Source organism: Macaca thibetana, chromosome 10 (genome assembly GCF_024542745.1).
Source record: "Macaca thibetana thibetana isolate TM-01 chromosome 10, ASM2454274v1, whole genome shotgun sequence".
Classification (NCBI taxonomy): domain Eukaryota; kingdom Metazoa; phylum Chordata; class Mammalia; order Primates; family Cercopithecidae; genus Macaca; species Macaca thibetana.
Window position 1 is genome coordinate 65464482 of NC_065587.1, and position 22455 is coordinate 65486936.

The 22455-nt window shown below is 39.1% G+C and overlaps 3 protein-coding genes across 17 annotated transcripts in view; 1 reads left to right on the forward strand and 2 right to left on the reverse strand.

Annotated features, from left to right (window-relative positions):
* EIF2S2 (eukaryotic translation initiation factor 2 subunit beta) overlaps window positions 1–22455 on the forward strand; it is a 511882-nt gene that overhangs the window by 77562 nt on the left and 411865 nt on the right. The gene's annotated exons all lie outside the window — the stretch shown is intronic.
* MAP1LC3A (microtubule associated protein 1 light chain 3 alpha) overlaps window positions 1–22455 on the reverse strand; it is a 306452-nt gene that overhangs the window by 63240 nt on the left and 220757 nt on the right. The window lies entirely within an intron of this gene.
* Window positions 1–22455, reverse strand: part of ITCH (itchy E3 ubiquitin protein ligase) — a 136904-nt gene that overhangs the window by 9991 nt on the left and 104458 nt on the right. For all 7 annotated transcript variants that reach the window (XM_050807044.1, XM_050807046.1, XM_050807045.1 and 4 more), the window contains 9 exons: window positions 19749–19821; window positions 18366–18437; window positions 15293–15381; window positions 13396–13555; window positions 12465–12598; window positions 11993–12133; window positions 3678–3798; window positions 3132–3236; window positions 651–747 (listed from right to left, as the gene is read on the reverse strand). In XM_050807044.1, the coding sequence (XP_050663001.1) occupies window positions 651–747; window positions 3132–3236; window positions 3678–3798; window positions 11993–12133; window positions 12465–12598; window positions 13396–13555; window positions 15293–15381; window positions 18366–18437; window positions 19749–19821 (992 nt within the window). The remainder of the gene's footprint in view (window positions 1–650; window positions 748–3131; window positions 3237–3677; window positions 3799–11992; window positions 12134–12464; window positions 12599–13395; window positions 13556–15292; window positions 15382–18365; window positions 18438–19748; window positions 19822–22455) is intronic.

Consider the following 22455-nt stretch of genomic DNA (forward strand, 5'->3'; position numbering starts at 1 on the left):
ACTCTGCTTCACCTGAAGCAGGCTTAGGGATCATAACTTCTCTGTGTATCTTCCTATGGTACTTGGGATAATGTTGGTATTAAGGAAATACTTGAATTTACTTTAATAATTTACTGTTTGGTAACAAAGTAAATATTGCCACAGTCACTCATCTCAATATTCCTTTTAAGCAGCAGATTGCTGTGTAACAGGCACTTTGCCAGGGGCAAAAAATAAAAAGATGAAGAAGATATGAATCCATATCTCAAAGAACTCCCTGTCTCCCAGGGAAGAGTGGTTTTAAACACAATACAGAAACTACAATCCACTATTGTATTACACAATGATCTTCTCACATTGTTAAATAATACAACCAATAATGACTGACTCATAAGAGACACATGTTTGGCAAATCACTAAATGAACAGATTTACATACAGAAGACTGCTGTCCTAATGAGTTAGCTGTGGGTTCTAGCTTGAGGGTTAAAAATTTCTACAGAGGTAAGGACTAAAACTTATTTTAAAGGTTATACAAATCCACGCTAACTGGGAATAGTTAAGAAAATGGTTATCCTTGTCTTTGTTGCTTCTGATACGCTGTATACACATTCACGTAAAGCAGCATGATAAACAGTTTTCTGTATAGGAAAAGTGATCCTGTATACATACCCATGAGATCAGCAAATCCTCCTAGTGGCAATCGGCAGGTTCCAGTAACAAACTGTAGAAGTCTCATTCTCTTCTCATTATCAATTTCTTTAACAAACTGTTAAAAGTATATTTAAAGAGATATATATGTCATATGTTACATTCGGCACACTAAATAAGAAAGAAAAATAATGATTTCAGATCTTTTACTCTTTTTAGAGGTGAGGTCTTGTTCTGTGGCCCAGGCTGGGGTGCAGTGGTACAATCATAGCTCATTGCAGCCTCTAACTCCTGGGCAGCAGGCAATCCTCCCGCCTCAGTCTCCAGAGTAGTTGGGACTATAGGAGCAAGCCACTGTATCTAGCTCATTTCAAATCTTAAAGGAACCCCTGGTGTCCACTGCATTAGATAATTACTTAACCCAACACTATGGATGGAGGGCCATTTCCATGTTTATCAAAGCCCCAGCAACCTTTCCTTATATAACTCTTAGGACAATATACTTAAAGGGATATATAAAAAGTAAGATGGACTGAGACCAAGAGCTCCTTACTCATGAAGTTTTAAGATTAGCTCTTCTAGGGCAGCCCTTCCTGTGACTCCCCATCCCACCACCACCCCCCAGCCCCAGATCTGCCTGTCCTATAGGATATTCATGTGGCTACACAGGATAGAGACCTTGAGTCAGTATAGACTTTTTGGTTTAATAAACAACTTTAATGAAATTCACAGAATTCTGAAGCAGGATATATCCCAATAACCTCCTCTTCTCAATGTTCTTTAGGTTTTGGTACAGCTACACATAGCTAGAATCATGTGGTTTTTATTTCATACAATTCTGACTCAAAACAAAAGGTTTCTAGAGAATGTTTCTAGCCTGTAGTATAACTGTTTTGCCTCAACCAAAAACTTTTTTGTAAGGAATAATTTTTATCCTATTGTACTATTATCAATTATCCTACAATTGTAACCTTACTTGTTATAGAAGCTCAGTTTATCTTTAAGTTTCTCATATGAATTTCTTTACATGTATAGATTTTTAAATTTAATTTTTTAAATTGTTGTAAAATATACATGACATAAATTCTTGATTTTAACCATTTTGAGTGTAATTTAATAACATTAAGTACATTCACACTGTTGTGCAACCATCAACACTATTTCCAACTTTTTCATCATCCCAAGTAAAAACTATGTATACATTAAACACAACTTCCCATTTTTGCTCCCTGCAGCTTCTGGTAACCCATATTCTACTTTCTGCCTCTATGAATTTGCCCATTCTAGTAACCTCATGTAAGTGGAATTATACAATATTTGTCCATTTGTGTCTGGCTTACTTCCCTTATCTGTAGCACATACCAAAAATCTCATTACTTTTTAGCACTGAATAATATTCAACTCAAGATATTTTTGACTTATGATGGATGTACAGGATAAAACTCCTTTACAAGTCCAGGAGCATCTGTATATGTATATACCACATTTTGTGTGGGTAAATGGATGATGAATACTGGTATACAAGTATCTGTTTGAGTCTCTGCTTTCAATTTTTTGGGCTGTATACCAAGGGTTGGAATTCCTGGATCTTATGTTAATTCTATGTTTAACTTTTTGAGGAACCACCAAACTATTTCCACAGTGGTGTGGTATTTCACACTATCACCAGCAATGCACCCTTGGCAATGGTTGTTTTCTCCACTTTAAAAATAATACTAAGTATGATGTGATATCTCATTGTGTTGTTTTCATTTTTGTTTTTGAGATGGAGTCTCGCTCTGTCGCCTAGGCTGGAGAGCAGTAGTGTGATCTTGGCTCACTGCAACCTCTGCCTCCTGGGTTCAAGCGATTCTCCTGCCTCGGCCTCCCAAGTAGCTGAGATTACAGGCATGCGCCACCACGCCTGGCTAATTTCGTCATGTTAGCCAGGATGGTCTTGATCTCCTGACCTCGTGATCCACCCGCCTCGGCCTCCCAAAGTGCTGGGATTACAGGTGTGAGCCACAGCACCCAGCCTCATTGTGGTTTTGATTTGCATTTCTCTAATGATTAATGATGTTGAACATCATTTACTATGCTTACGGCAGACATTTTTAGAGAGGTACCATTATGATCCTAAATCATGGCTCTTAAATTTTGCCTTCTGAACATTATATAATTAATGAAGTATAAATGATATAAAAAAAAAACAAAAAACAAAAACATACTACAGGCAGTCCTATAAAACCCCAAAACCATTTAAATAAAATGTAGGTAAATTTTATCATCTGGAATTGTCTTACACTCTACTCTGGACAAAGATGCAAGGTATGTGTGGCTTACTTGGCAATAGTCTTAAAAGGATGCTGTTATAATCTGTATTCATTTATTATAATGCATATGATGGACTAAGGGGTCTATATATACTGGTACATTTTGAGCTGTGACTCATTTCCATATGTGGTAAGCAAATTCTAAAAAATTATGCTGTGTCAACTAATAGAAATAAATTTAAAAACAAACCTGCCAAAACCACATGATTTGTTTGCTGGTCCTCGTATAATGACGGTAGATGGCATGTCTTTGCCAGTCATTCAAATCAATCTCTTGCATTCCACATAAAAGGACCTTTAGGGATGAAAAAGACAAATTGTTTCCTTAGGTCACTGTACAAAAACAGCTGGACATAAACAAGGAAAGACGAAGATTAAGCAAAGTTTTAGAAAAACAATCAGTAGGCTTTGACTTATCAACTATACATCAAGAATTATATCTACATTGCTCATGAAGGCAAGGTCCCAAGCACGGTGTCATATATATACATATTCAGGGAAGTAAGTCACTCAATTGTAGAGAAGCTCTAATATTTGTACTTTTGCGGGGGTAATACTATTGTTTTATCTTTGGATAAATTATTATTTTCTTTAACCACTGGGGATGTTTCAAAACATTTTGCGCCAGTATAAAAAGTATTACAGTAACAGGAAAGATGGGAAAGTGAGTTAAAAGCAGACAACCGAAGGCATTATTTACCAGCATGGTACAGGGGAATGAAGGAAAACTCATTACCTCTAATTCCTTTGCATCAAAGTATTGCACATATTGCTGGGGAAGAATTTCATTAAAGCCCTCAAAGAAAGCTTGTGTCTGTTCTTCAACACCTCGAGACAACCTCCATTCAGCTACCATTCTGGCAAACAAATATAAAAAAACCTATCAGGAAGTTTAGATCTTATCTTTAAATTCTGAGTATACAAATAAATTTTAAAAAATTACAAAAAACTTAAAATATATTCAAAAGTAGAATATAATGAACCCCCTGTACACATGTCCAAGCTTCATCACAATGCCCATCTATTTCATTTATGTCCCTATTCATACCCTAGATATCACATAATTTCATTTCTTTTATTTATTTGAGATGAGGTCTCACTCTGTCACCTGAGCTGAAGCACAGTGGCACAATCTTGGCTCACTGCAGTCTTGACCTCCTGGGCTCAAGCAATCCTCTTACCTCGGCCTCCTGAGTAGCTGGGAATATAGGTGTGCAACACCACGCCTGGCTAACTTTTGGTTTCGTGTGTACAGGGTCTCTCTGTGTTGCCAAGGTTGGTTTTAAACACCTGGCCTCATGTGATCTTCCTGCCTCGGCCACCCAAACTGCTAGGATTACAAGCATGTGCCACCATGGCCAAGCCATATAATTTATTTTCTTTTATTTTGTTTTTGTTTTTTGAGACAGGGTCGCATTCTGTCGCCCAGGCTGGAGTGCAACGATACAATCTGGGCTCACTGCAGCCTCCACCTTCCAAGTTCAATCGGTTCCAGGTATCAGCCTCCCGAGTAGCTGGCATTACAAAGGCGTGCACCACCACGCCCAACTAATTTTTGTATTTTTAGTAGAGATGGGGGTTTCATCATGTTGGCCAGGCTGGTCTTGAACTCCTGACCTCAAGTGATCCGCCTGCCTTCTCCCAAAGTGCTGGGATTACAGGCGTGAACCACCATGTCCGGCCCAAACAATTTCATTTTGAACAGATACTTCAGTATATGTCTCTACAACATGAGGATTATTTTTTAAAACATAAAGCATAAAAACATGACCGCATCATTATTTATAAACCTAGAATTCTAAATCTAGTGACAATATCCTTCAAAAAATGAAAGTGAAATAAAGATGTTTTCATATAAAAGCTGGAAAAATGTAATGCCAGGAGATGCACATGAAGTGAAATGGTAAATAAAGGTTTTTTTTTTTTTTAAAGCCAAAGGGAAATGATCTTATATTTAAAAAAAAAAAAAAAAAAAGAATCTGAGGAAAGAAATAAGGAGAACCAGAAATAGTAATGTGAGTAAATATAAGAATATTTTTGAAAATGGTTAAAAATTAAAGCAAGAGTAACAGTAACAAAGTATTATATTTGTAACATGTAGAAATAATATATGACAACAACAGCACCAACAGCTGGAGTGAGGTAAATGGAATTATATTATTATGAGCTTCTTTTCTTTTTCTTGAGAGGAAGTCTCACTCCTGTCCCCTAGGCTGGAGTGCAATGGCACAATCTCAGCTTACTGCAACCTCCGCCTCCTGGGTTCAAGTGATTATCCTGCCTCAGCCTCCCAAGTAGCTGGGATTACAGGTGCCTACTACCACGCCAGGCTAATTTTTGTATATATATATATACACACACATATATATATATATATATATTTTTTTTTTTTTTTTTTTTTTTTTTGAGACAGAGTCTTGCTCTGTCGCCCAGGCTGGAGTGCCGTGGCTGGATCTCAGCTCACTGCTAGCTCCGCCTCCCGGGTTTACGTCATTCTCCTGCCTCAGCCTCCCAAGTAGCTGGGACTACAGGTGCCCGCCACCTCGCCCGGCTAGTTTTTTGTATTTTTTTTCTTTTTAGTGGAGACGGGGTTCCACCATGTTGGCCAGGCTGGTCTTGAACTCCTGACCTCAGGCAATCCACCAGCCTTAGCCTCCCAAAGTTCTGAAATTACAGGAGTGAGCCACGGCACTTGGCCTATGAGCTTCTTATATTGTACAAGAAGTAGTGTTTGGGTCAACAGGGATGTTACAGATGCATATTATCATAATCATTACAGTCACCACTAAAATTAAACAAAGAGGTATAGCTAAAAACCCAACAGAAGAGCTAAAAAAGAAAGTAAAAATTGCTTTATTAATTCAAAGAAAGCAAGAAAGAACAAAGTTGGGAAAAACAAGAAACAAATAGCAAGGTGAGACAAATAGCAAAACAAATAGCAATGGTTAGACAAAAGTCCAACCAAATCAGTAATAAAATTAACATAAATGTACTGAACACTCCAATTATAGAGATTATCAGGATAAAAATAATAAGACTTAAGAAATACTTCTAAATACAATGAGAGTGGCTGGGAGTGTGATTACATCTGTAATCCCAGCACTGTGGGAGGCTGAGGCAGGATCCCTTGGGCGCAGGAGTTCAAGACCACCCTGGGCAACATGGTGAAACCCCATCTCGCCATGTGGGTGTGGTGGCACATGCCTGCAGTCCCAACTGCTTGAGGGCTGAGGCAAGAGGATTGCTTGAACTTCCAGAAGTGGAGACTGCAGTGAGCCAAGATTTCGCCACTGCACTCCAGCCTGGGTGACAAAATGAGACCCTGTCTCAAAAAAATAATAAAAATAAAACATAATAAATAAATAAATAAATAAATACAAATAAAATAAAGTAGTGAAAAAACACAACATTCCAAAATTTGTGGCTGGGCACAGCGGCTCACGCCTGTAATCCAGGCACTCTGGGAGGCTGAGGCAGGCGGATCACCTGAGATCAAGAGCTCAAGACCAGCCTGGCCAACATGGCAAAACCTTGTCTCTATTAAAAATACAAAAATTAGCCAGGTGCGGTGGCAGGTGCCTGTAATCACAGCTGCTCGGGAGGCTGAGGCAGGAGAATCGCTTGAACCCAGGAGATGGAAGTTAAAGTAAGCCAAGATTGTACCTCTGCACTCCAGCCTGGATGACAGAGCAAGACTCCGTCGCAGGGAAAACAACAACAACAACAACAACAAAAAATTTGTGGGCTGGATGAGGTGGCTCATGCCTATAATTCCAGCACTTTGGGAGACAAAGGTGGGAGGATCGTTTGAATCCAGGAGTTTGAGACCAGCCTGGGCAACATATTGAGACCCATCTCCTACAATAAATAAATAAGTTAGCCAGGCATGGCAGCACATGCCTGTGGTTCCAGCTACTTGGGAGGCTGAGGTAGGAGGATATCTGGAGCTCAGGAGGTTAAGGCTACAGTGAGCCATGACTCTACCACTACACTCCAACCTGGGCAACAGAGTGAGACTCCATCTCAAAAAATAATAATAATAAATAAATCGTGAGGATAGATAAAGAAATACTTAGTTGGAAATCTGCAGCTTTAAGTCCTTATATTAGAAAACAGAATGTGGGAGGACAGCTTGAGGCAAGGAGTCTGAGACCAGCCTGTGCAAAATAGCAAGACCACATCTCTACAAAAATAAAAACAACCAAAAAATTTGCTGGGCACGGTGGCTTGTGCCTACAGTTCCAGCTACTCAGGAGGAAAAGGTAAGATGATGGAGGGAGAGGGAGGGAAAAAGGGAAGAAGGGAAACAGAAAAGTTTCTAAAATCAATGATCTGAAATATTTAAGAACTCCTACAATCACAAATAAAAAGACAACCCAATTTTAGAATGCATAAAAGATTTGGATATACACATCAGAAAAGAAGAGCTACAAATGATGAATATGCACAGAAAAACATACTCAACGCTATTAGTCAAGGAAAAAATGGAAATTAAAACCACGAAATACTACTGACAATGATGAATTGGCAAGAACGTGAGGCAACTTTCAAATATTGCTAGCAGGACTGTAAAATGGCAAAAACACTTTGGGAAACTTCGGCAGTTTCTAATAAAGTCAAACACCTTCCCAGCGATTTCACTCCTAGGTATTTACTAAAGAAAAATATGTCCACAAAAAGACACCACAAGAATGTTTATAGCAGCTTTACTCATAAGAGCCCCAGGCTGGGAAACAACCAAAACATTTATCACTAACAGAATGGATAAACAAATTTTGAGATATAAACGGCATGGAATATTTCTCAGCAATAAAAAGGAATAAAATACTGATATAAACAATATGGCTGAATCTCACAAACACCAAATAAAAGAAAAAATCAGACACTAAAAGCTAGATATAAGACTACATACTCTATGATTCCATTTTAGGAAATTTAAGATCAGAAACAGTTATAGAAATAGAACTAAACAGAAATGGTTACCTACCTCTGGGGCTGGGAGAAGGGAGGTGTATATTGGCCCCTTATGGGGTCCAGAATAGAAAAAAAAAGTTCCACAATTTGGGTCATGTTTACATGGACATGGTGCTATATGGAATAGTGTTTACAGAATTGGTAATTAAATGAGTGATCTAGCACAACTTCTATCCATAAAATGCTCACATTTGGGCTGATATATATATTTGTCAAAATTCAATATGTACACTTAAGATCAGTGCATTTTACTCTAAGGAAATTATACTTCTTAAAAAATACTAAAAACCCCCCAAACTCTAAAATTTTAAGCAAGCCATTATTGAAGCAGATACTAAAAATCTTTTTAGCTGCCCATTATCTTAAAATGTTATATTACCAGCAACAAAACTATTGAGGAACATAGTACATCCTTGGTTACTTGGAATCTTGAATCATTACCTCTCTGGAATGCTATCTATGTCATAAAAAAATCTAGACATATCGTAACAAAAAAACTGGAGAACTGACAAAAACAAACTGACTACATTTTAAAAGGATATTTCAAAATAAACTTTTAAAAGGATAGATTGTTTTCCAACAAATAATGACTGTTCACTGTGTTAAACAGTGTACTTTCAATCATGGAGGGAAAACCCAGGCAAGAAATGCAGAACCTGGAACTTAAGAAGTAGATAAGCAAAATTTAACCCTGACTGGAAAGAATTGCTATTGAGAAGGTACGAATGAACTATTAGCTCTTGAGACTAGAAATATGAACCAATGGAAATAATTAGAAAGGATATACTATAAAACTTCATTTTAATTATAATTTTACCCAACCTTATGATATGGTTTGGCTCTGTGTCCCCACCCAAATCTCATCTTATAGCTCCCATAATTCCCATGTGTTATGGGAGAGAACCAGTGGGAGATAACTGAATCATGGGGACAGGTCTTTCCCGTGTTGTTCTCATTATAGTGAATAAGTCTCACAAGATCTAATGGTTTTAAAACGAGAGTTTCCCAGGACAAGCTCTCTTTGCCTGCTGCCATTCATGTAAGATATGACTTGCTCCTTCTTGCCTTCCACCGATTATGAGGCCTCCCCAGCCATGTGGAACTGTAAGTCCATTAAAACTCTTTCTTTTGTAAATGGTCCACTCTCGGGTACATCTTATCAGCAGCGTGATAACAGTAAATTGTTACCAGGAGCAGGGTGCTGCTGAAGATACCTGAAAACGTGGATGCAACTTTAGTACAGTCCCAGCTACTCAGGAGGGTAGCAGGCAGAGGTGGAACAGTTTGGATGGCTCAGAAGAAGACAGGAAAACGTGGGAAAGTTTGGAACTTCCTACAGACTTGTTGAATAGCTTTGACCAAAATGCTGACGGCAATATGGACAAAAAAGTTCAGGCTGAGGTGTTCTCAGATGAAAATGAGAAACTTTTTGGGAAACAGAGCAAAGGTGACTCTCGGTATGTTTTAGCAAAGAGACTGGCAGCATTTTGCCCCTGTGCTAGAGGCTGGTGGAACTTTGTACTTGAGAGAGATGATTTAGGGTATCTGGTGGAATAAATTTCTACGCAGCAAAGCATTCAATAGGAGACTTGGTGCTGTTAAAGGCATTCAGTTTTGTAAGGGAAGCAGGGCATAAAAGTTTGGAAAATTTGCAGCCTGACAACGCAATAGAAAAGAAAATCTCATTTTCTGAGGAGAAATTCAAGCTGGCTGCAGAAATTTGCGTAAGTAATGAGGACCCGAATGTTAATCCCCAAAACACTGGGGAAAATGTCTACAGGGCACGTCAGAGGTCGTCATGGCAGCTCCTCCTATCACAAGCCTGTAGGCCTAGGAGGAAAAAATGGTTTTGTGGGCCGGGCCCAGGGTCCCCATGCTGTGTGCCCTCTGGGGACTTGGTGCCGTTTCCAAGCCGCTCCAGTGTGACTAAAAGGGACCAAGGTACAGCCCAGGCTGTTGCTTCAGAGGGTGGAAGCCCCAAGACTTGGCAGCTTCCACATGGTGTTGAGCCTGGGGGTGCACAGAAGGCAAAAATTGAGGTTTGGGAACCTCCATCTAGATTTCAGAAGGCATATGGAAACGCCTAGATGGCCAAGCAAAATTCTGCTGCAGGGGCAGAGCACTCACAGAGAACCTCTGCTAGGACAGTGCGAAGAGGAAATGTGAAGTTGGAGGCCCATACAGAGTCCCTACTGGGGCACTGCCAAGTGGAGCTGTGAGAAGGGGGCAACCGTCCTCCAGACTCCAGAATGGTATATCCACCAACAGCTTGCATCATGAGACTGGAAAAACCACAGACACTCAACGCCAGCCCATGAAAGCAGCTGGTGGGAGGCTATACCCTGCAAAGCCACAAGGGCAATGTTGCCAATGCCATGGGAGGCTACCTCTTACATCAGGGTGACGTGCATGTAAGACATGGAGTCAAAAGAGATCATTTTGGAGCTTGAAGATTTGACTGCCCTGCTGGATTTCAAATCTGCATGAGGCCTGTACATAGGATATTACATGCAGCTCCTTTGTTTTGGCCAATTTCTCCCATTTGGAATGGCTGTATTTACCCAATGCCTGTTATCCCCCAGTATATGTAAGAAGTAACAAAGTTGCTTTTAATTTTACAGGCTCATAGGTGGAAGGGACTTCCTTGTGCCAGATGAGACTTTGGACTGTGGACTTTTGAGTTAATGCTGAAATGAGTTAAGACTTTGGGGGACTGTTGAGAAGGCATGATTAGTTTTGAAATGTGAACACATGAGATTTGGGAGGCGCCAGGGGCAGAATGATATGGTTTGGCTCTGTGTCCTCACCCAAATCTCATCTCGTAGCTCCCATAATTCCCACGTGTTGTGAGAGAGAATCAGTGGGAGATAACTGAATCATGGGGGTGGGTCTTTCCCATGCTGTTTGCATGACAGTGAATATGTCTCACAAGATATGATATGGTCTTTTTTTTTTTTTAGACGGAGTCTCGCTCTGTCACCAGGCTGGAGTGCAGTGGTGCTATCTTGGCTCACTGCAAACTCCGCCTCCTGGGTTCAAGCCATTCTCCTGCCTCTGCCTCCCTAGTAGCTGGGATTACTGGCACATGCCACCACACCCAGCTAATTTTTGTATTTTTAGTAGAGACGGGGTTTCACCATATTGGCCAGGATGGTGTCAATCTCCTGACTTCGTGATCTGCCTGCCTTGGTCTTCCAAAGTGCTGGGATTACAGGCGTGAGCCACCGTGCCCAGCCAATGATGAGGTTTTTTTTGTTTTTTTTTTTTTGAGACGGAGTCTTGCTCTGTCGCCCAGGCTGGAGTGCAGTGGCCGGATCTCAGCTCACTGCAAGCTCCACCTCCCGGGTCTACGCCATTCTCCTGCCTCAGCCTCCTGAGTAGCTGGGACTACAGGCGCCTGCCACCTCGTCCGGCTAGTTTTTTGTGGTATTTTTTTAGTAGAGACGGGATTTCACCGTATTAGCCAGGCTGGTCTCGATCTCCTGACCTCGTGATCCACCCATCTCGGCCTCCCAAAGTGCTGGGATTACAGGCTTGAGCCACCGCGCCCGGCCAATGATGAGGTTTTAAAAACAGAGTTTCCCTGTACAAGCTCTCTCTTTGCCTGCTGCCATCCATGTAAGATGTGACTTGCCCCTCCTTGCCTTCCACCGTGAGTGTGAGGCCTCCCCAGCCTCGTGAAACTGTAAGTCCATTAAACCTCTTTCTTTTGTAAATTGGCTAGTCTTGGGTATGTCTTTATCAGCAGCGGGAAAGTGGATTAATACACCTTACAATATTCCCTGTGAAAATATCTGCATACATATTTGAGATTCTTTTTAATGACATGTTATACAGCATAGTTACAGAATTGATATTTAAAAGAGTAATCCTGCATGACTTTTATCCTTAAACTCTTTCAAAAACACTTTTTGAAAAAAAAACTTTTTAGAAATGAAAAATGACTGCCTACATAGGATATTGATTAGTACAAAGACAAATATTATTTTTGGAGATAACTCTCCATTAGTATTAGTAAGCAATTATCAATACGCTGTAGTCAAACAAAAAGTGAAATGTGAAAAGGAGCACTCTCACCTGATGTATTCCTCTTTATTTTCTTCTGTTACAAGAATATTGCCACCATTAGGTTTCAGATCATGACTCTTAATTTCACCTAGAATTTCTTTGTCAACGGAGAAGTACATTTCCAAACCACATTCCTCAATATTGTTTTCTCTGCACAAATGAAATTAGCACTCTCTGTTATATCCACCAATTCAATCATAATTTATAAGTCTTTAACTAAAGGCCCATGTTCTTAAATAATTAAGTTATAACATCAAAATAAGAAGAAATAAGATTCTATTCTAAGGCCATCATATTATTGCCAAAGATCTTCGGTATATTTTTGTAAAATTTATCATATTGAATAAAAAGGCAGGTTTGATATATAGATCATTTAAATACAATAAACCAATTATGTGCTTACAGTTTGCATAGGTTATCAATACTACACGGAATGCATATAAACTATATTTTAATAAATTACATGGAAAAAGAAACTTACTTAACCCAGATGAGAGAATTGTAAAATTCTGGATCAATAGATTCTAAATCCTTGAGTCCAACTGGTTTGCTCAAGATACGCTTATAGAATGGTAGAGAAAAACTTGTGTCTATGATTTTCCCATGGAACAGAGCCTATGAAAAAAGGAAACAAGACTGCTTAAAATAATTGTACAATAATCATTTTATCTGAATATGTTAAATGAATTCTTCATTTAAAAACACTTCCCTGGGTCGGGCATGGTGGCTCACACCTGTAATCCCAGCAGTTTGGGAGGCCGAGGTGGGTGGATCACCTGAGGTCAGAAGTTCAAGACCATAATGACCAACATGGAGAAACCCCATCTCTACTAAAAACACAAAAATTAGCCAGGCGTGTGGCACATCCTTGTAATCCCAGCTACTCAGGATGCTGAGGCAGGAGAATTGCTTGAACCTGAGAGGTGGAGGTTGTGGTGAGCCGAGATCACGCCACTGCACTCCGGCCCGGGCAACAAAAGTGAAACTTTGTCTCAAAAAAACACTTCCCTGGCTGGGCACGGTGGCTTACACCTGTAATCCCAGCACTTTGGGAGGCTGAGGTGGGTGGATTACCTGAGGTCAGGAATTCAAGACCAGCCTGGTCAACATGGCAAAACCCCATCTCTACTAAAAACACAAAAATTAGCTGGGTATGGTGGTGCACACCTGTAATCCCAGCTACTTGGGAGGCTGAGGCAGGAGGACTGATTGAGCCCAGGAGGCAGAGGTTGCAGTGAGCCAAGATTGTGTCACTGCACTCCAGCCTGGGTGACACAGCAAGACTCTGTCTCAAAAATAAAAAACAAAACAAAATCACTTCCCTTTCTCTCGTATGATCTGTTATGGCACCTAAGAGAAAATTTAGTATTGCTGAGTAAGCAAAGTAAACATAATTCTTGACCTGCACTTACCATGGCAATAAATCTGCCAATAAAACGAAAATATTTCAGGTGATCTGGATTGATGTAAGAAGCGGGGTTTATCTGCAAGCAGTAGTTATCCTTCCCTGCATATTCAAACAGGCAATACATTGGGTTCAACACTTCATGTGACAAAAGAAAGAACCATTCTCTGAAATCAAAAGAAAATTTACTATGAAAAATCTTGCAGGTTACCATGTCAACAAATCAAAGAACAGTGTTATAAAGTTCTCAGGGATCTATACCCCTCAGCTAGTGATAGTTTTCTAATCTCATGTTGATGTTTATTGCTTCTGTTCAAACTCACATCTATTTCACAGAGTTGGTAGTATACACCATCTCTGGTAGATGGTAATATATACATTATTACATTTCAAAGAATCTAAGACAACATTTTCCCAATTTTACCTGCGATATATCTTAATTTCAGAGATATTATAACATGAAAATACTGGTCTTAGAATCAATGAAATACTATTCATAGGCAAATTTAAAATTCACCATTCACCCATGTGAGTGGCTGAAATCAATCTAATATTCCATCTATTACTAAGTCCCATAATAATCCCCGTCAAGTGCCACTACTCCCTACACGTTAAATCAATATGAAAATTTCACAGAGGCAGTAAAGCACATAATTCCAGCCACTCACATATTAGAAAAATGCTGAGACTCTAAGTCAAATATTGTGAAAATATGAACCAATATTAACATAAGATTATGGTTACTAAAACTATGTAACATGGGTGATCTGGGGTAATACATGTGGCATAAGCCTGTAATCTGGATCTCTTTTCCTGTTAGTTCATGGCCTCTTCTGATAAGTGTATCTCGTGACACACTTTAATGTTGCTAGTTGATTTTCTTATTAGGAATAAATGATTGCTCTCCTCTTCGACTGCCTTTAATTTATACAAAATTACATATTTCTACTCATATTTGTTATTTATCTATGATTATATCATATATTTTGAAATAATTTTATTTAAACTCAGAAACATAATATAAATAAGAACTACTAAAATGTAGCCACCAGTTAGTGTGCACACAAAGACACAGGCTCTGAACTAGGTCGTTATTAATAAACAATATTTCTACTCTTCACAATAATCCTAGAAATGTAGATATTACTATTCTTATTTTACAGATGAAAATATTTGCTCAACCTCACACTCCCAACATTGGCAGTAGAAAAAGATTCAAACCCGGGCTTGACCCCAAAGTCCTTGTCTTTGCACAATGCCACCTCTATGCAAATTTTTAACCTGGGGTGATATATTATTATGGAATAAGCAAAGCAATTCTCATTAGAGACTATCTTCTAGGGTTTGATTTCAAGCGCCAATATGAAGAAAGCAGAATTAAGACTTTCAACTCCTATTTTGTACAATTTTTTATATTTTCATGACAAATATACTAATCTCAGTTGGAAACTGAGTAACTATTACCTGTATCAGTAATCTGTGGTCGGGAAAATGACCTGATCATTAAAAGGCCTTGTGTTTTCTGTGGAACAGATATGAGAGGTGGTAGACTGAACACTGGTTACTGGTTAGATGGTACAAAGCTTGCATCCAGGCTCTACAATTTATGATGTGCCTTAGATGAGTCTCTAAGCCTCTTCATTATCCTATAAAATTCTCTATCACAAGGTTACCCTGAAGATTAAATGAGTGATGTGGGTGAAATCAATCAGCTGTACATGACACAGAAAGTGCTGAATTAAATGTTTTTGGAAATTCTGTAGCTACAGTATAATAAAGGTATAATAATTTGACATACTTCATTTTCCTAAAATATAAGATTGAGAAAATAATACTTGCAAGTGAAGTGCAATGGTACCTTTGGAGGAAAGGAACTAAGTTCTGAGTATTCATATTATCACTACCTTGCTACACCTCCATAATCTAAACCTTCTTCTCCTGGAAAAATCACCCACAAACGTCTTCGCAGATCTTGGGGACTGAGGCTCATTATCTAAGAAACAATAAAGTAAAATAATTGGTGAAAAAAGTCATTGAAACACTGTCTACCACTTCTATGTTTGACATCTCCTTCATTGTAGGTAATTCAAATCCCTCATGACATAGAAAGGAGTTCATGGTCTAATCAAAACCACACATACAGAAAATACGTTATAGTAATATTTAATAATATTTTATTATTATACACATCTATATTTTTATATACTTTATATAAAACATGTGATTTTATTTATTTATTTATTTTTAGACAGAGTCTCACTCTTATTGCCCAGGCTGGAGAGCAATGGTGCAATTTCAGCTTACTGCACCTCTTCCGCCTCCCAGGTTCAAGCAATTCTCCTGCCTTAGCCTCCTGAGTAGCTGGAACTACAGGTGTGCGCCACCACGCCCGGCTAATTTTGTATTTTCAGTAGAGACGGGGTTTCCCCATGTTGGCCAGGCTGGTGTCAAACTCCTGACCTCAGGTCATCCACTGGCCTCGGCCTCCCAAAGTGCTGAGATTACAGACCTGAGCCACCACACCCGGCCATGATTTTATTTTTAATGATGCTACTATTGACTTACAATGTTGCTTATATCAATTACTTAGAACATAGATGGGCATGGTCAGAGGGTAGGTGGGGTTTTTGTGGTTTTGTTAGGTTTGGTTTTGATTCATAGCCAAAGGTACACATAACAGCTAACTGGCTAACCGAGAAATGAAAAACAGTAGCTGCAGAGAGACCCAGTTAACGTCAGAAACTCATTCTCAGTGGCAACCTATAAATACCTAGAAAAACTACTCAAATTTTGTGTCCCACTATAGGTGGTTAATAGGATCATCTTCATATTTGAAGGATGGTACGTTACTGAGCTACAGTGAATAGATCATTTGGTTTCCTGCCACATAAAACTAATTATTTGACCAAAATTGCGTGTGCATAGCACTGCATATATCAATTACTCTTAGAAAAAAATACAGAAGAACCTGGAAAGGAAGAAGTTGATATAATGCCTTTACTTTATTGAGTGGTAAGAATGAATTCTCACATTTAAATTTCCAGAGAGGATCAGTAAGTAACCTGTTTATGCCAAGTTCTCTCAGTTCCCCCACAAAACTATCACATTTATGAATTCATATCCCAATCAAGCCAGAAAATCCCAGATGTAACATAAAAAAATGCAATGCTTAGACATACGTACATGTTTATGCCCACTATTCTACAAATAGTATAGGCTAGGTATACAGCAATGCAAATGAGAACTGTCACAAAGTTAAAACTATCTTTAAATAATTCCTTTTAAAATATGTCTAATATGAAGGAAAAAAAAAATGTTTTCTCCTGTACTTTACCCCATAACCAGTTGTGCCATGTTAACAGATGAAACACTATCCAGAGCCATTTTATCCAACAGCTATCCAAAGAAAATCTGATGCTAATTTTGCAATTAGTTTTGTTACCTTTAAGCAATCAAATTGTTCTCTCATATTTTTATTACCCAGTTATTTGATGGATGTCAAATCTAGGGTGACATTTTTAAAAACTGTTTTAGAACCATCTAGTCTGTTATTTTGCAAAAGACTTCAGGTTTCAAAGTCAAAAGATAAAGGAACAGTTTAATGTTTTGCATCTTTCCAGTACAGGTAAGATTGGTAAGCAAGTTGTTTCAAGAAACTCGTCCAACAGAGTGATAAAAGGGTGGTTATGTACATAAAATTAGAAATGGGCAAGGACTAGGGTGGGGAATGGCCTTTGACACTTACATCAGATCAAGGGGATGATTCATAATTCTCTAAATGGCCTCAATAAAGCTCCAGTTCCCACTAAAAAGCTTTCTGCTCCTATATAGCAGGATGCCAATTGGCTTTTTCCTTTAATGTCAATAATTGAAGTTCCATTAGGAAATGAACAAAACTGATTCTGAAAGCAAGTAGCCAGCTACTACCAACTGTCTCAACCTCTTTTCCCTTTGCATTCAATTCCATACTTCTTGAAGCTGTAGTTACTACAATATCACTGGTGCTTGAAAATAAAGAATCACTTCCACATCTGGATATAAAACAAGGACTAACCAGATGTTTTCATTTTAAGACATTTTAAGACATTTTTCACTATTTTAACCTTCTATATAACAATCATTTTAACATTTAGTTGCAGTAGGTTATTAGTGATATCTATAATATAAAGGTAAATAGTAGATTAATTCAAGTTCTTTTTCTTCATTATTGAGATGGAGTTTCGCTCTTATTGCCCAGCCTGGAATGCAATGGCATGATCTCAGGTCACTGCAACCTCCGCCTCGCAGGTTCAGCCAACTCTCCTGAGTAGCTTTACAGGATTACAGGCACCGGCCACCAGGCCCAGTTAATTTTTATATTTTTAATAGAGACAAGGTTTCACCATGTTGGCCAGGTTGGTCTCAAACTCCTGACCTCAGATGATCCACCCGCCTCAGTCTCCCAAAGTGCTGGGATTACAGGCATGAGCCATGTGCCCAGAGAGTAAATTAACTCAAGTTCTGAAGACAAGTGAAAAAATCTGCTGACTACTTCTGAAAACTCATATATATCTTTTTTTAGATACTGTCACCAATGACCAGTTACTTTTTTTCCTGTTAAGAGTAACACACGCTTATTGCAAAAATCCAAGTAATACTGAAGTGTAAAAACAAAAGTCTTCCCCTCTCCTTTCTACAATCTGATAATGTTCATATGGATATTTCCAGACCTTTGGCTACCAAAAATCTATTATCTTACCTATGCATTTATTTCAAATCATACCAGTTTAGAAACAGAAACCTGAAACACGCACGTGCGCGCGCGCACACACACACACACCTCTTAAGCCCTAAGGTGGCTGGCAACGAGATCACACTTGAAAAATTCAAGGACTTCAACTCAAGAAGATCCAGACTGTTCAGATTAAACTGACAGCACCAAAAGCTGGTCCTAAGCTAGCAGCCAGGGCAAAAATTATTGAGAGAATGAAACAGTACCTGTTGAAAGGAATCCTCAAACAATGTTTTCCTTGTCACTGTAATCTTTATGTGCTGTGGCATGGCCAGTTGCTGAAATAGAAGAATGACTTAAGTCAACTCTCATCATTAAAACAGCCTATCAAAAAATCAAAAGGGGAAAGTTTTATTTACTTTTATCTTTGCTTACAGAAACAAGTAGACTATGAATGTAAATTTATATTCAATAACGTTTACCAATGCATTGGTGAGTATTCATGCTAATTATAGCTTAATACATGAAAAGAGAAGAACCACAAGATTGATCTCATATGCACACTGCTTACTTAATAATGTATCAAATAAATCTTTACTTAATCTTATTTTCCAATAGTTAATCCAGATTCTTCTTGCTTCCATGGGTCCAGTTAATTACAAGTTTCAATTGTAAAAATATTCATCATAATAACTTTGACTAGGGCATTCATTTAGAACTCATAAAAAATCATTAATTCCAGTAAATATCTATGCATCAGAAATAGTTGATCACATCTGAAAAAAACACTGAATATAACATCTATGTATGAATATGTTCATGTATGTATGAACATGTATGTATCTATCAAAGTCATTTATATCAAATGATAGATATAAAAATGGCTGGTGTCCGGGCATGCTGGCTCACGCCCACAATCCTAGCACTTGGGGAAGATGAGGCAGCAGGATAATTTGAGTCCAGGAGTTCAAAACCAGCCTAGGCAACATAAGGGCACCCTGTCTCTACTAAGAATTAGCCAGCTGTGGTGGAGTGCATCTGTAGTATCAGCTAGTGAGAAGGCTGAGGCAAGAGGATCACTTGAGCCCAGCAGATCAAGGCTGCAGTAAGCCATGATGGCACCAATGCACTCCAGCCTGGGTGACAGAGTGAGACCCTGTCTCAGAAAAAATAACAAATAAAAATAGAGTAGCTGGTTACAATTATATCAGAAAATGCTTTAACTTGTATTTGAAGATTTCTGCAATCTGAAAGTAATGGGTACTGGGAAAAAGTGACAATGTTCGCTTATTCAGATGGTCTCAAGTTTAATTTTCTTCTTAAAAAAATATATATATGTATATATATATTTACAGAGATAAGGCCTCAATATGTTGCCCAGACTGGTCCTGAACTCCTGAGCTCAAGTGATCTGCCCACCTCAGCCTCCCCAAGTGCTGGGATTACATGAGGTTTAATTTTCTGAACAACCAAAGTCACAAATGATCTAATTGATAAATCTATTAATTTGCTCTAAAAATAGACGAAAGAAATTCTAATGCTTCCCGTTTTACCTGGTTTTCTGTGAGTTAAGTATTTTCACAATCACTGTGTAATACAAGCAACACAACAAAGGAAAGGGAGTACAGAGATACAGTTCCAACACTAACCTGACACCAGAATCGGAAATACTGAACCTTTGCTTTGAAGTCCCGAACATAGGCTATCTGAGGTCCATTGTCTCTGAGGAAGAACAAGGGTTAACAGGACATATATAGCTGCTTGTAAAAGATAATGCTGAAGGAAAGCAAAACATCCCACCCTCTCTCAGCACTTACTAACCAAATACAAAAATATAGCATATTCCTAACACAACCATTCTTGGCTTTTTGAGAGATATTTCCCCAGGAATACCTTTAAGTAACAGAAAAAACAAAAGAAAAACTTTGATTTTGTTAAAGCTACTATTGTGGAATTTTCTTTTCTATGCTGGCAAATCTAAGAGGGCTAAGTAGAAGGGGTTCTATCTGAGAATGCTGTCTATCCCAACATCGATTCCCTCCTTTATCCTTAAGTGAGATCCTGGTTATTTAACTGAATAGAATACTACATATAATAAAGTCTACATTTCTCTATATGGCCGTGTGACTTAAGTCTCTAAGTGAAAGTGGCATATGAAACTTTCAAGAAGGATCTTTTTGGCCAGGTGCTGTGGCTCACACCTGTAAATCCCAGCACTTTGGGAGGCTGAGGTGGGTGGATCACCTGAGGTCAGGAGTTTGAAACCAGCCTGACCAACATAGTGAAACTCTGTCTCTACTAAAAATACAAAAATTAGCCGGGCGTGGTGGCAGGTGCCTCTAATCCCATCTACTTGGGAGGCTGAGGCAGGAGAATCACTTGAACCTGAGAGTTCAAGGCTGCAGCAAGCTGAGATCGCACCACTGCACTCTAGCAAGGGTGACAAAGCTAGACTCCGTTTCAAAAAAAAAAAAAAAGAAGGATCTTCTAAAAGAGCTAAAATAGCTAAAAAAGTGTGTGTGTGTGTGTGTGTGTGTGTGTGTTTTGTTTTACTCCAAATTCCAGCCTGGAGTATGACTCTGATAGCTTAAGTTTCAGAAGCTGTCACAGAACATGAGGTGATGTTGAAGAATGAGACCACACTCTAGGATGGCAGAAAAGACAGAAGAAATTTAGATAACTAATGACACCATGGGGTTTCTCAGCTAGCCTTGGACTTAATACCACTGGATTATCTTCCTCTGAAAAATTCAATGTATATCAGTGTAGAAATACAACTGATTCTGTACATTGACTTTATATTCTGTTAAATTCACTTACTAGTTCTAGTAATTTTTTCTAGATTCTTTATGATTTTCTGTATACGTATGTTATTTGTGTGAGGGGAAAAGAGACAGTTTTACTTCTTCCTTTCCAATTTATACATCTTGTATTTCTTTTCTTTTCTTTTTTTTTTTTAGATATAGTCTCGTTCCGTCTCCCAGGCTGGAGTGCAGTGGTGCAATCTCTGCTCACTGTAACTTCTGACCCAGAGGTTCAAGTGATTCTCCTGCCTCAGCCTCCTGAGTAGCTGGGATTACAGGTGCCCACCAACATGACCAAATAATTTTTGTATTTTTAGTAGAGATGGGGTTTAGCCATGTTTGCCAGGCTGGTCTTGAACTCCTGGCCTCAAGTGATCTGCCCGTCTCAGCCTCCCAAAGTTCTGGGATTACAGGCATGAGCCACCATGCCTGGCCTGTATTTCTTTTTCTCATCTCACTGCACTGGGTAGGAATACCAACACAATGTTAAGTGAAGTGATGTCAATAGATATCCTTGTCTTATTCTTGATCTTGTGAGGTATTTCATCATTAATTGTGATGTTGGTTGTAAGCTTTTGTTAAATTTTTTTCTGGTAAAACAGCTTCTGGCCGGGCGCAGTGGCTCACGCCTGTAATCCCAGCACTTTGGGAGGCCGAGGCAGGTGGATCACGAGGTCAGGAGATCGAGACCAGCCTGGCTAACACGGTGAAACCCCGTCTCTACTAAAAATACAAAAAATTAGCTGGGCGTGGTTGCAGGTGCCTGTAGTCCCAGCTACTTGGGAGACTAAGGCAGGAGAATGGTGTGAACCCGGGAGGCGGAGCTTGTAGTGAGCCAAGATCGCGCCACTGCACTCCAGCCTGGGCAACAGAGTGAGACTCCATCTCAAAAAAAATTTCCAAGGTAGCTGAGGGTTTATCATAAATTTGCATTGTATTTTGTCAAAAACTTTTCCTGAAATTATCATATGATTTTTCTCCTTTAACCTAGTTTGGTTTTTTTGATATGGTGTCTCACTCTGTCACCCAGGGTGGAATGCAATGGCCCGAAACCTCGTCTCTACTAAAAATACAAAATTAGCTGGGCATGGTGGCATACGCCTGTAATCTCAGCTACTCGGGAGGCTGAGGCACGAGAATCGCTTGAATCAGGGAGGCAGAGGTTGCGGTGAGCCGATATCGGGCCATTGCACTCCAGTCTGGGCAACAAGAATGAAACTCCGTCTCAAAAAAAAAAAAAAGAAAGAAAAAAGAAAATGTTTCCATCACTTGTATTTTATGAATGAATTTGAATATGATTGATTAACTTATAAGTTTGATAAACTTTACCAGTGACACCATCTAGGCCAGAATTTTCTTCATGAGAAATCTTTTTCTTCTTTTTCTCTTTTCTTTTTTGGGCCTCAGCCTCCCAAAGTGCTGGAATTACAGGCGTGAGACACCACGCCCGGCCTTTTTGTTTTGAGACAGGGTCACACTCTGTCACCCAGGCTTAAGTACAGTGGCGCGATCTCGGTTCACCACAACCTCCTGGGCTCAAGCAATCTTCCCA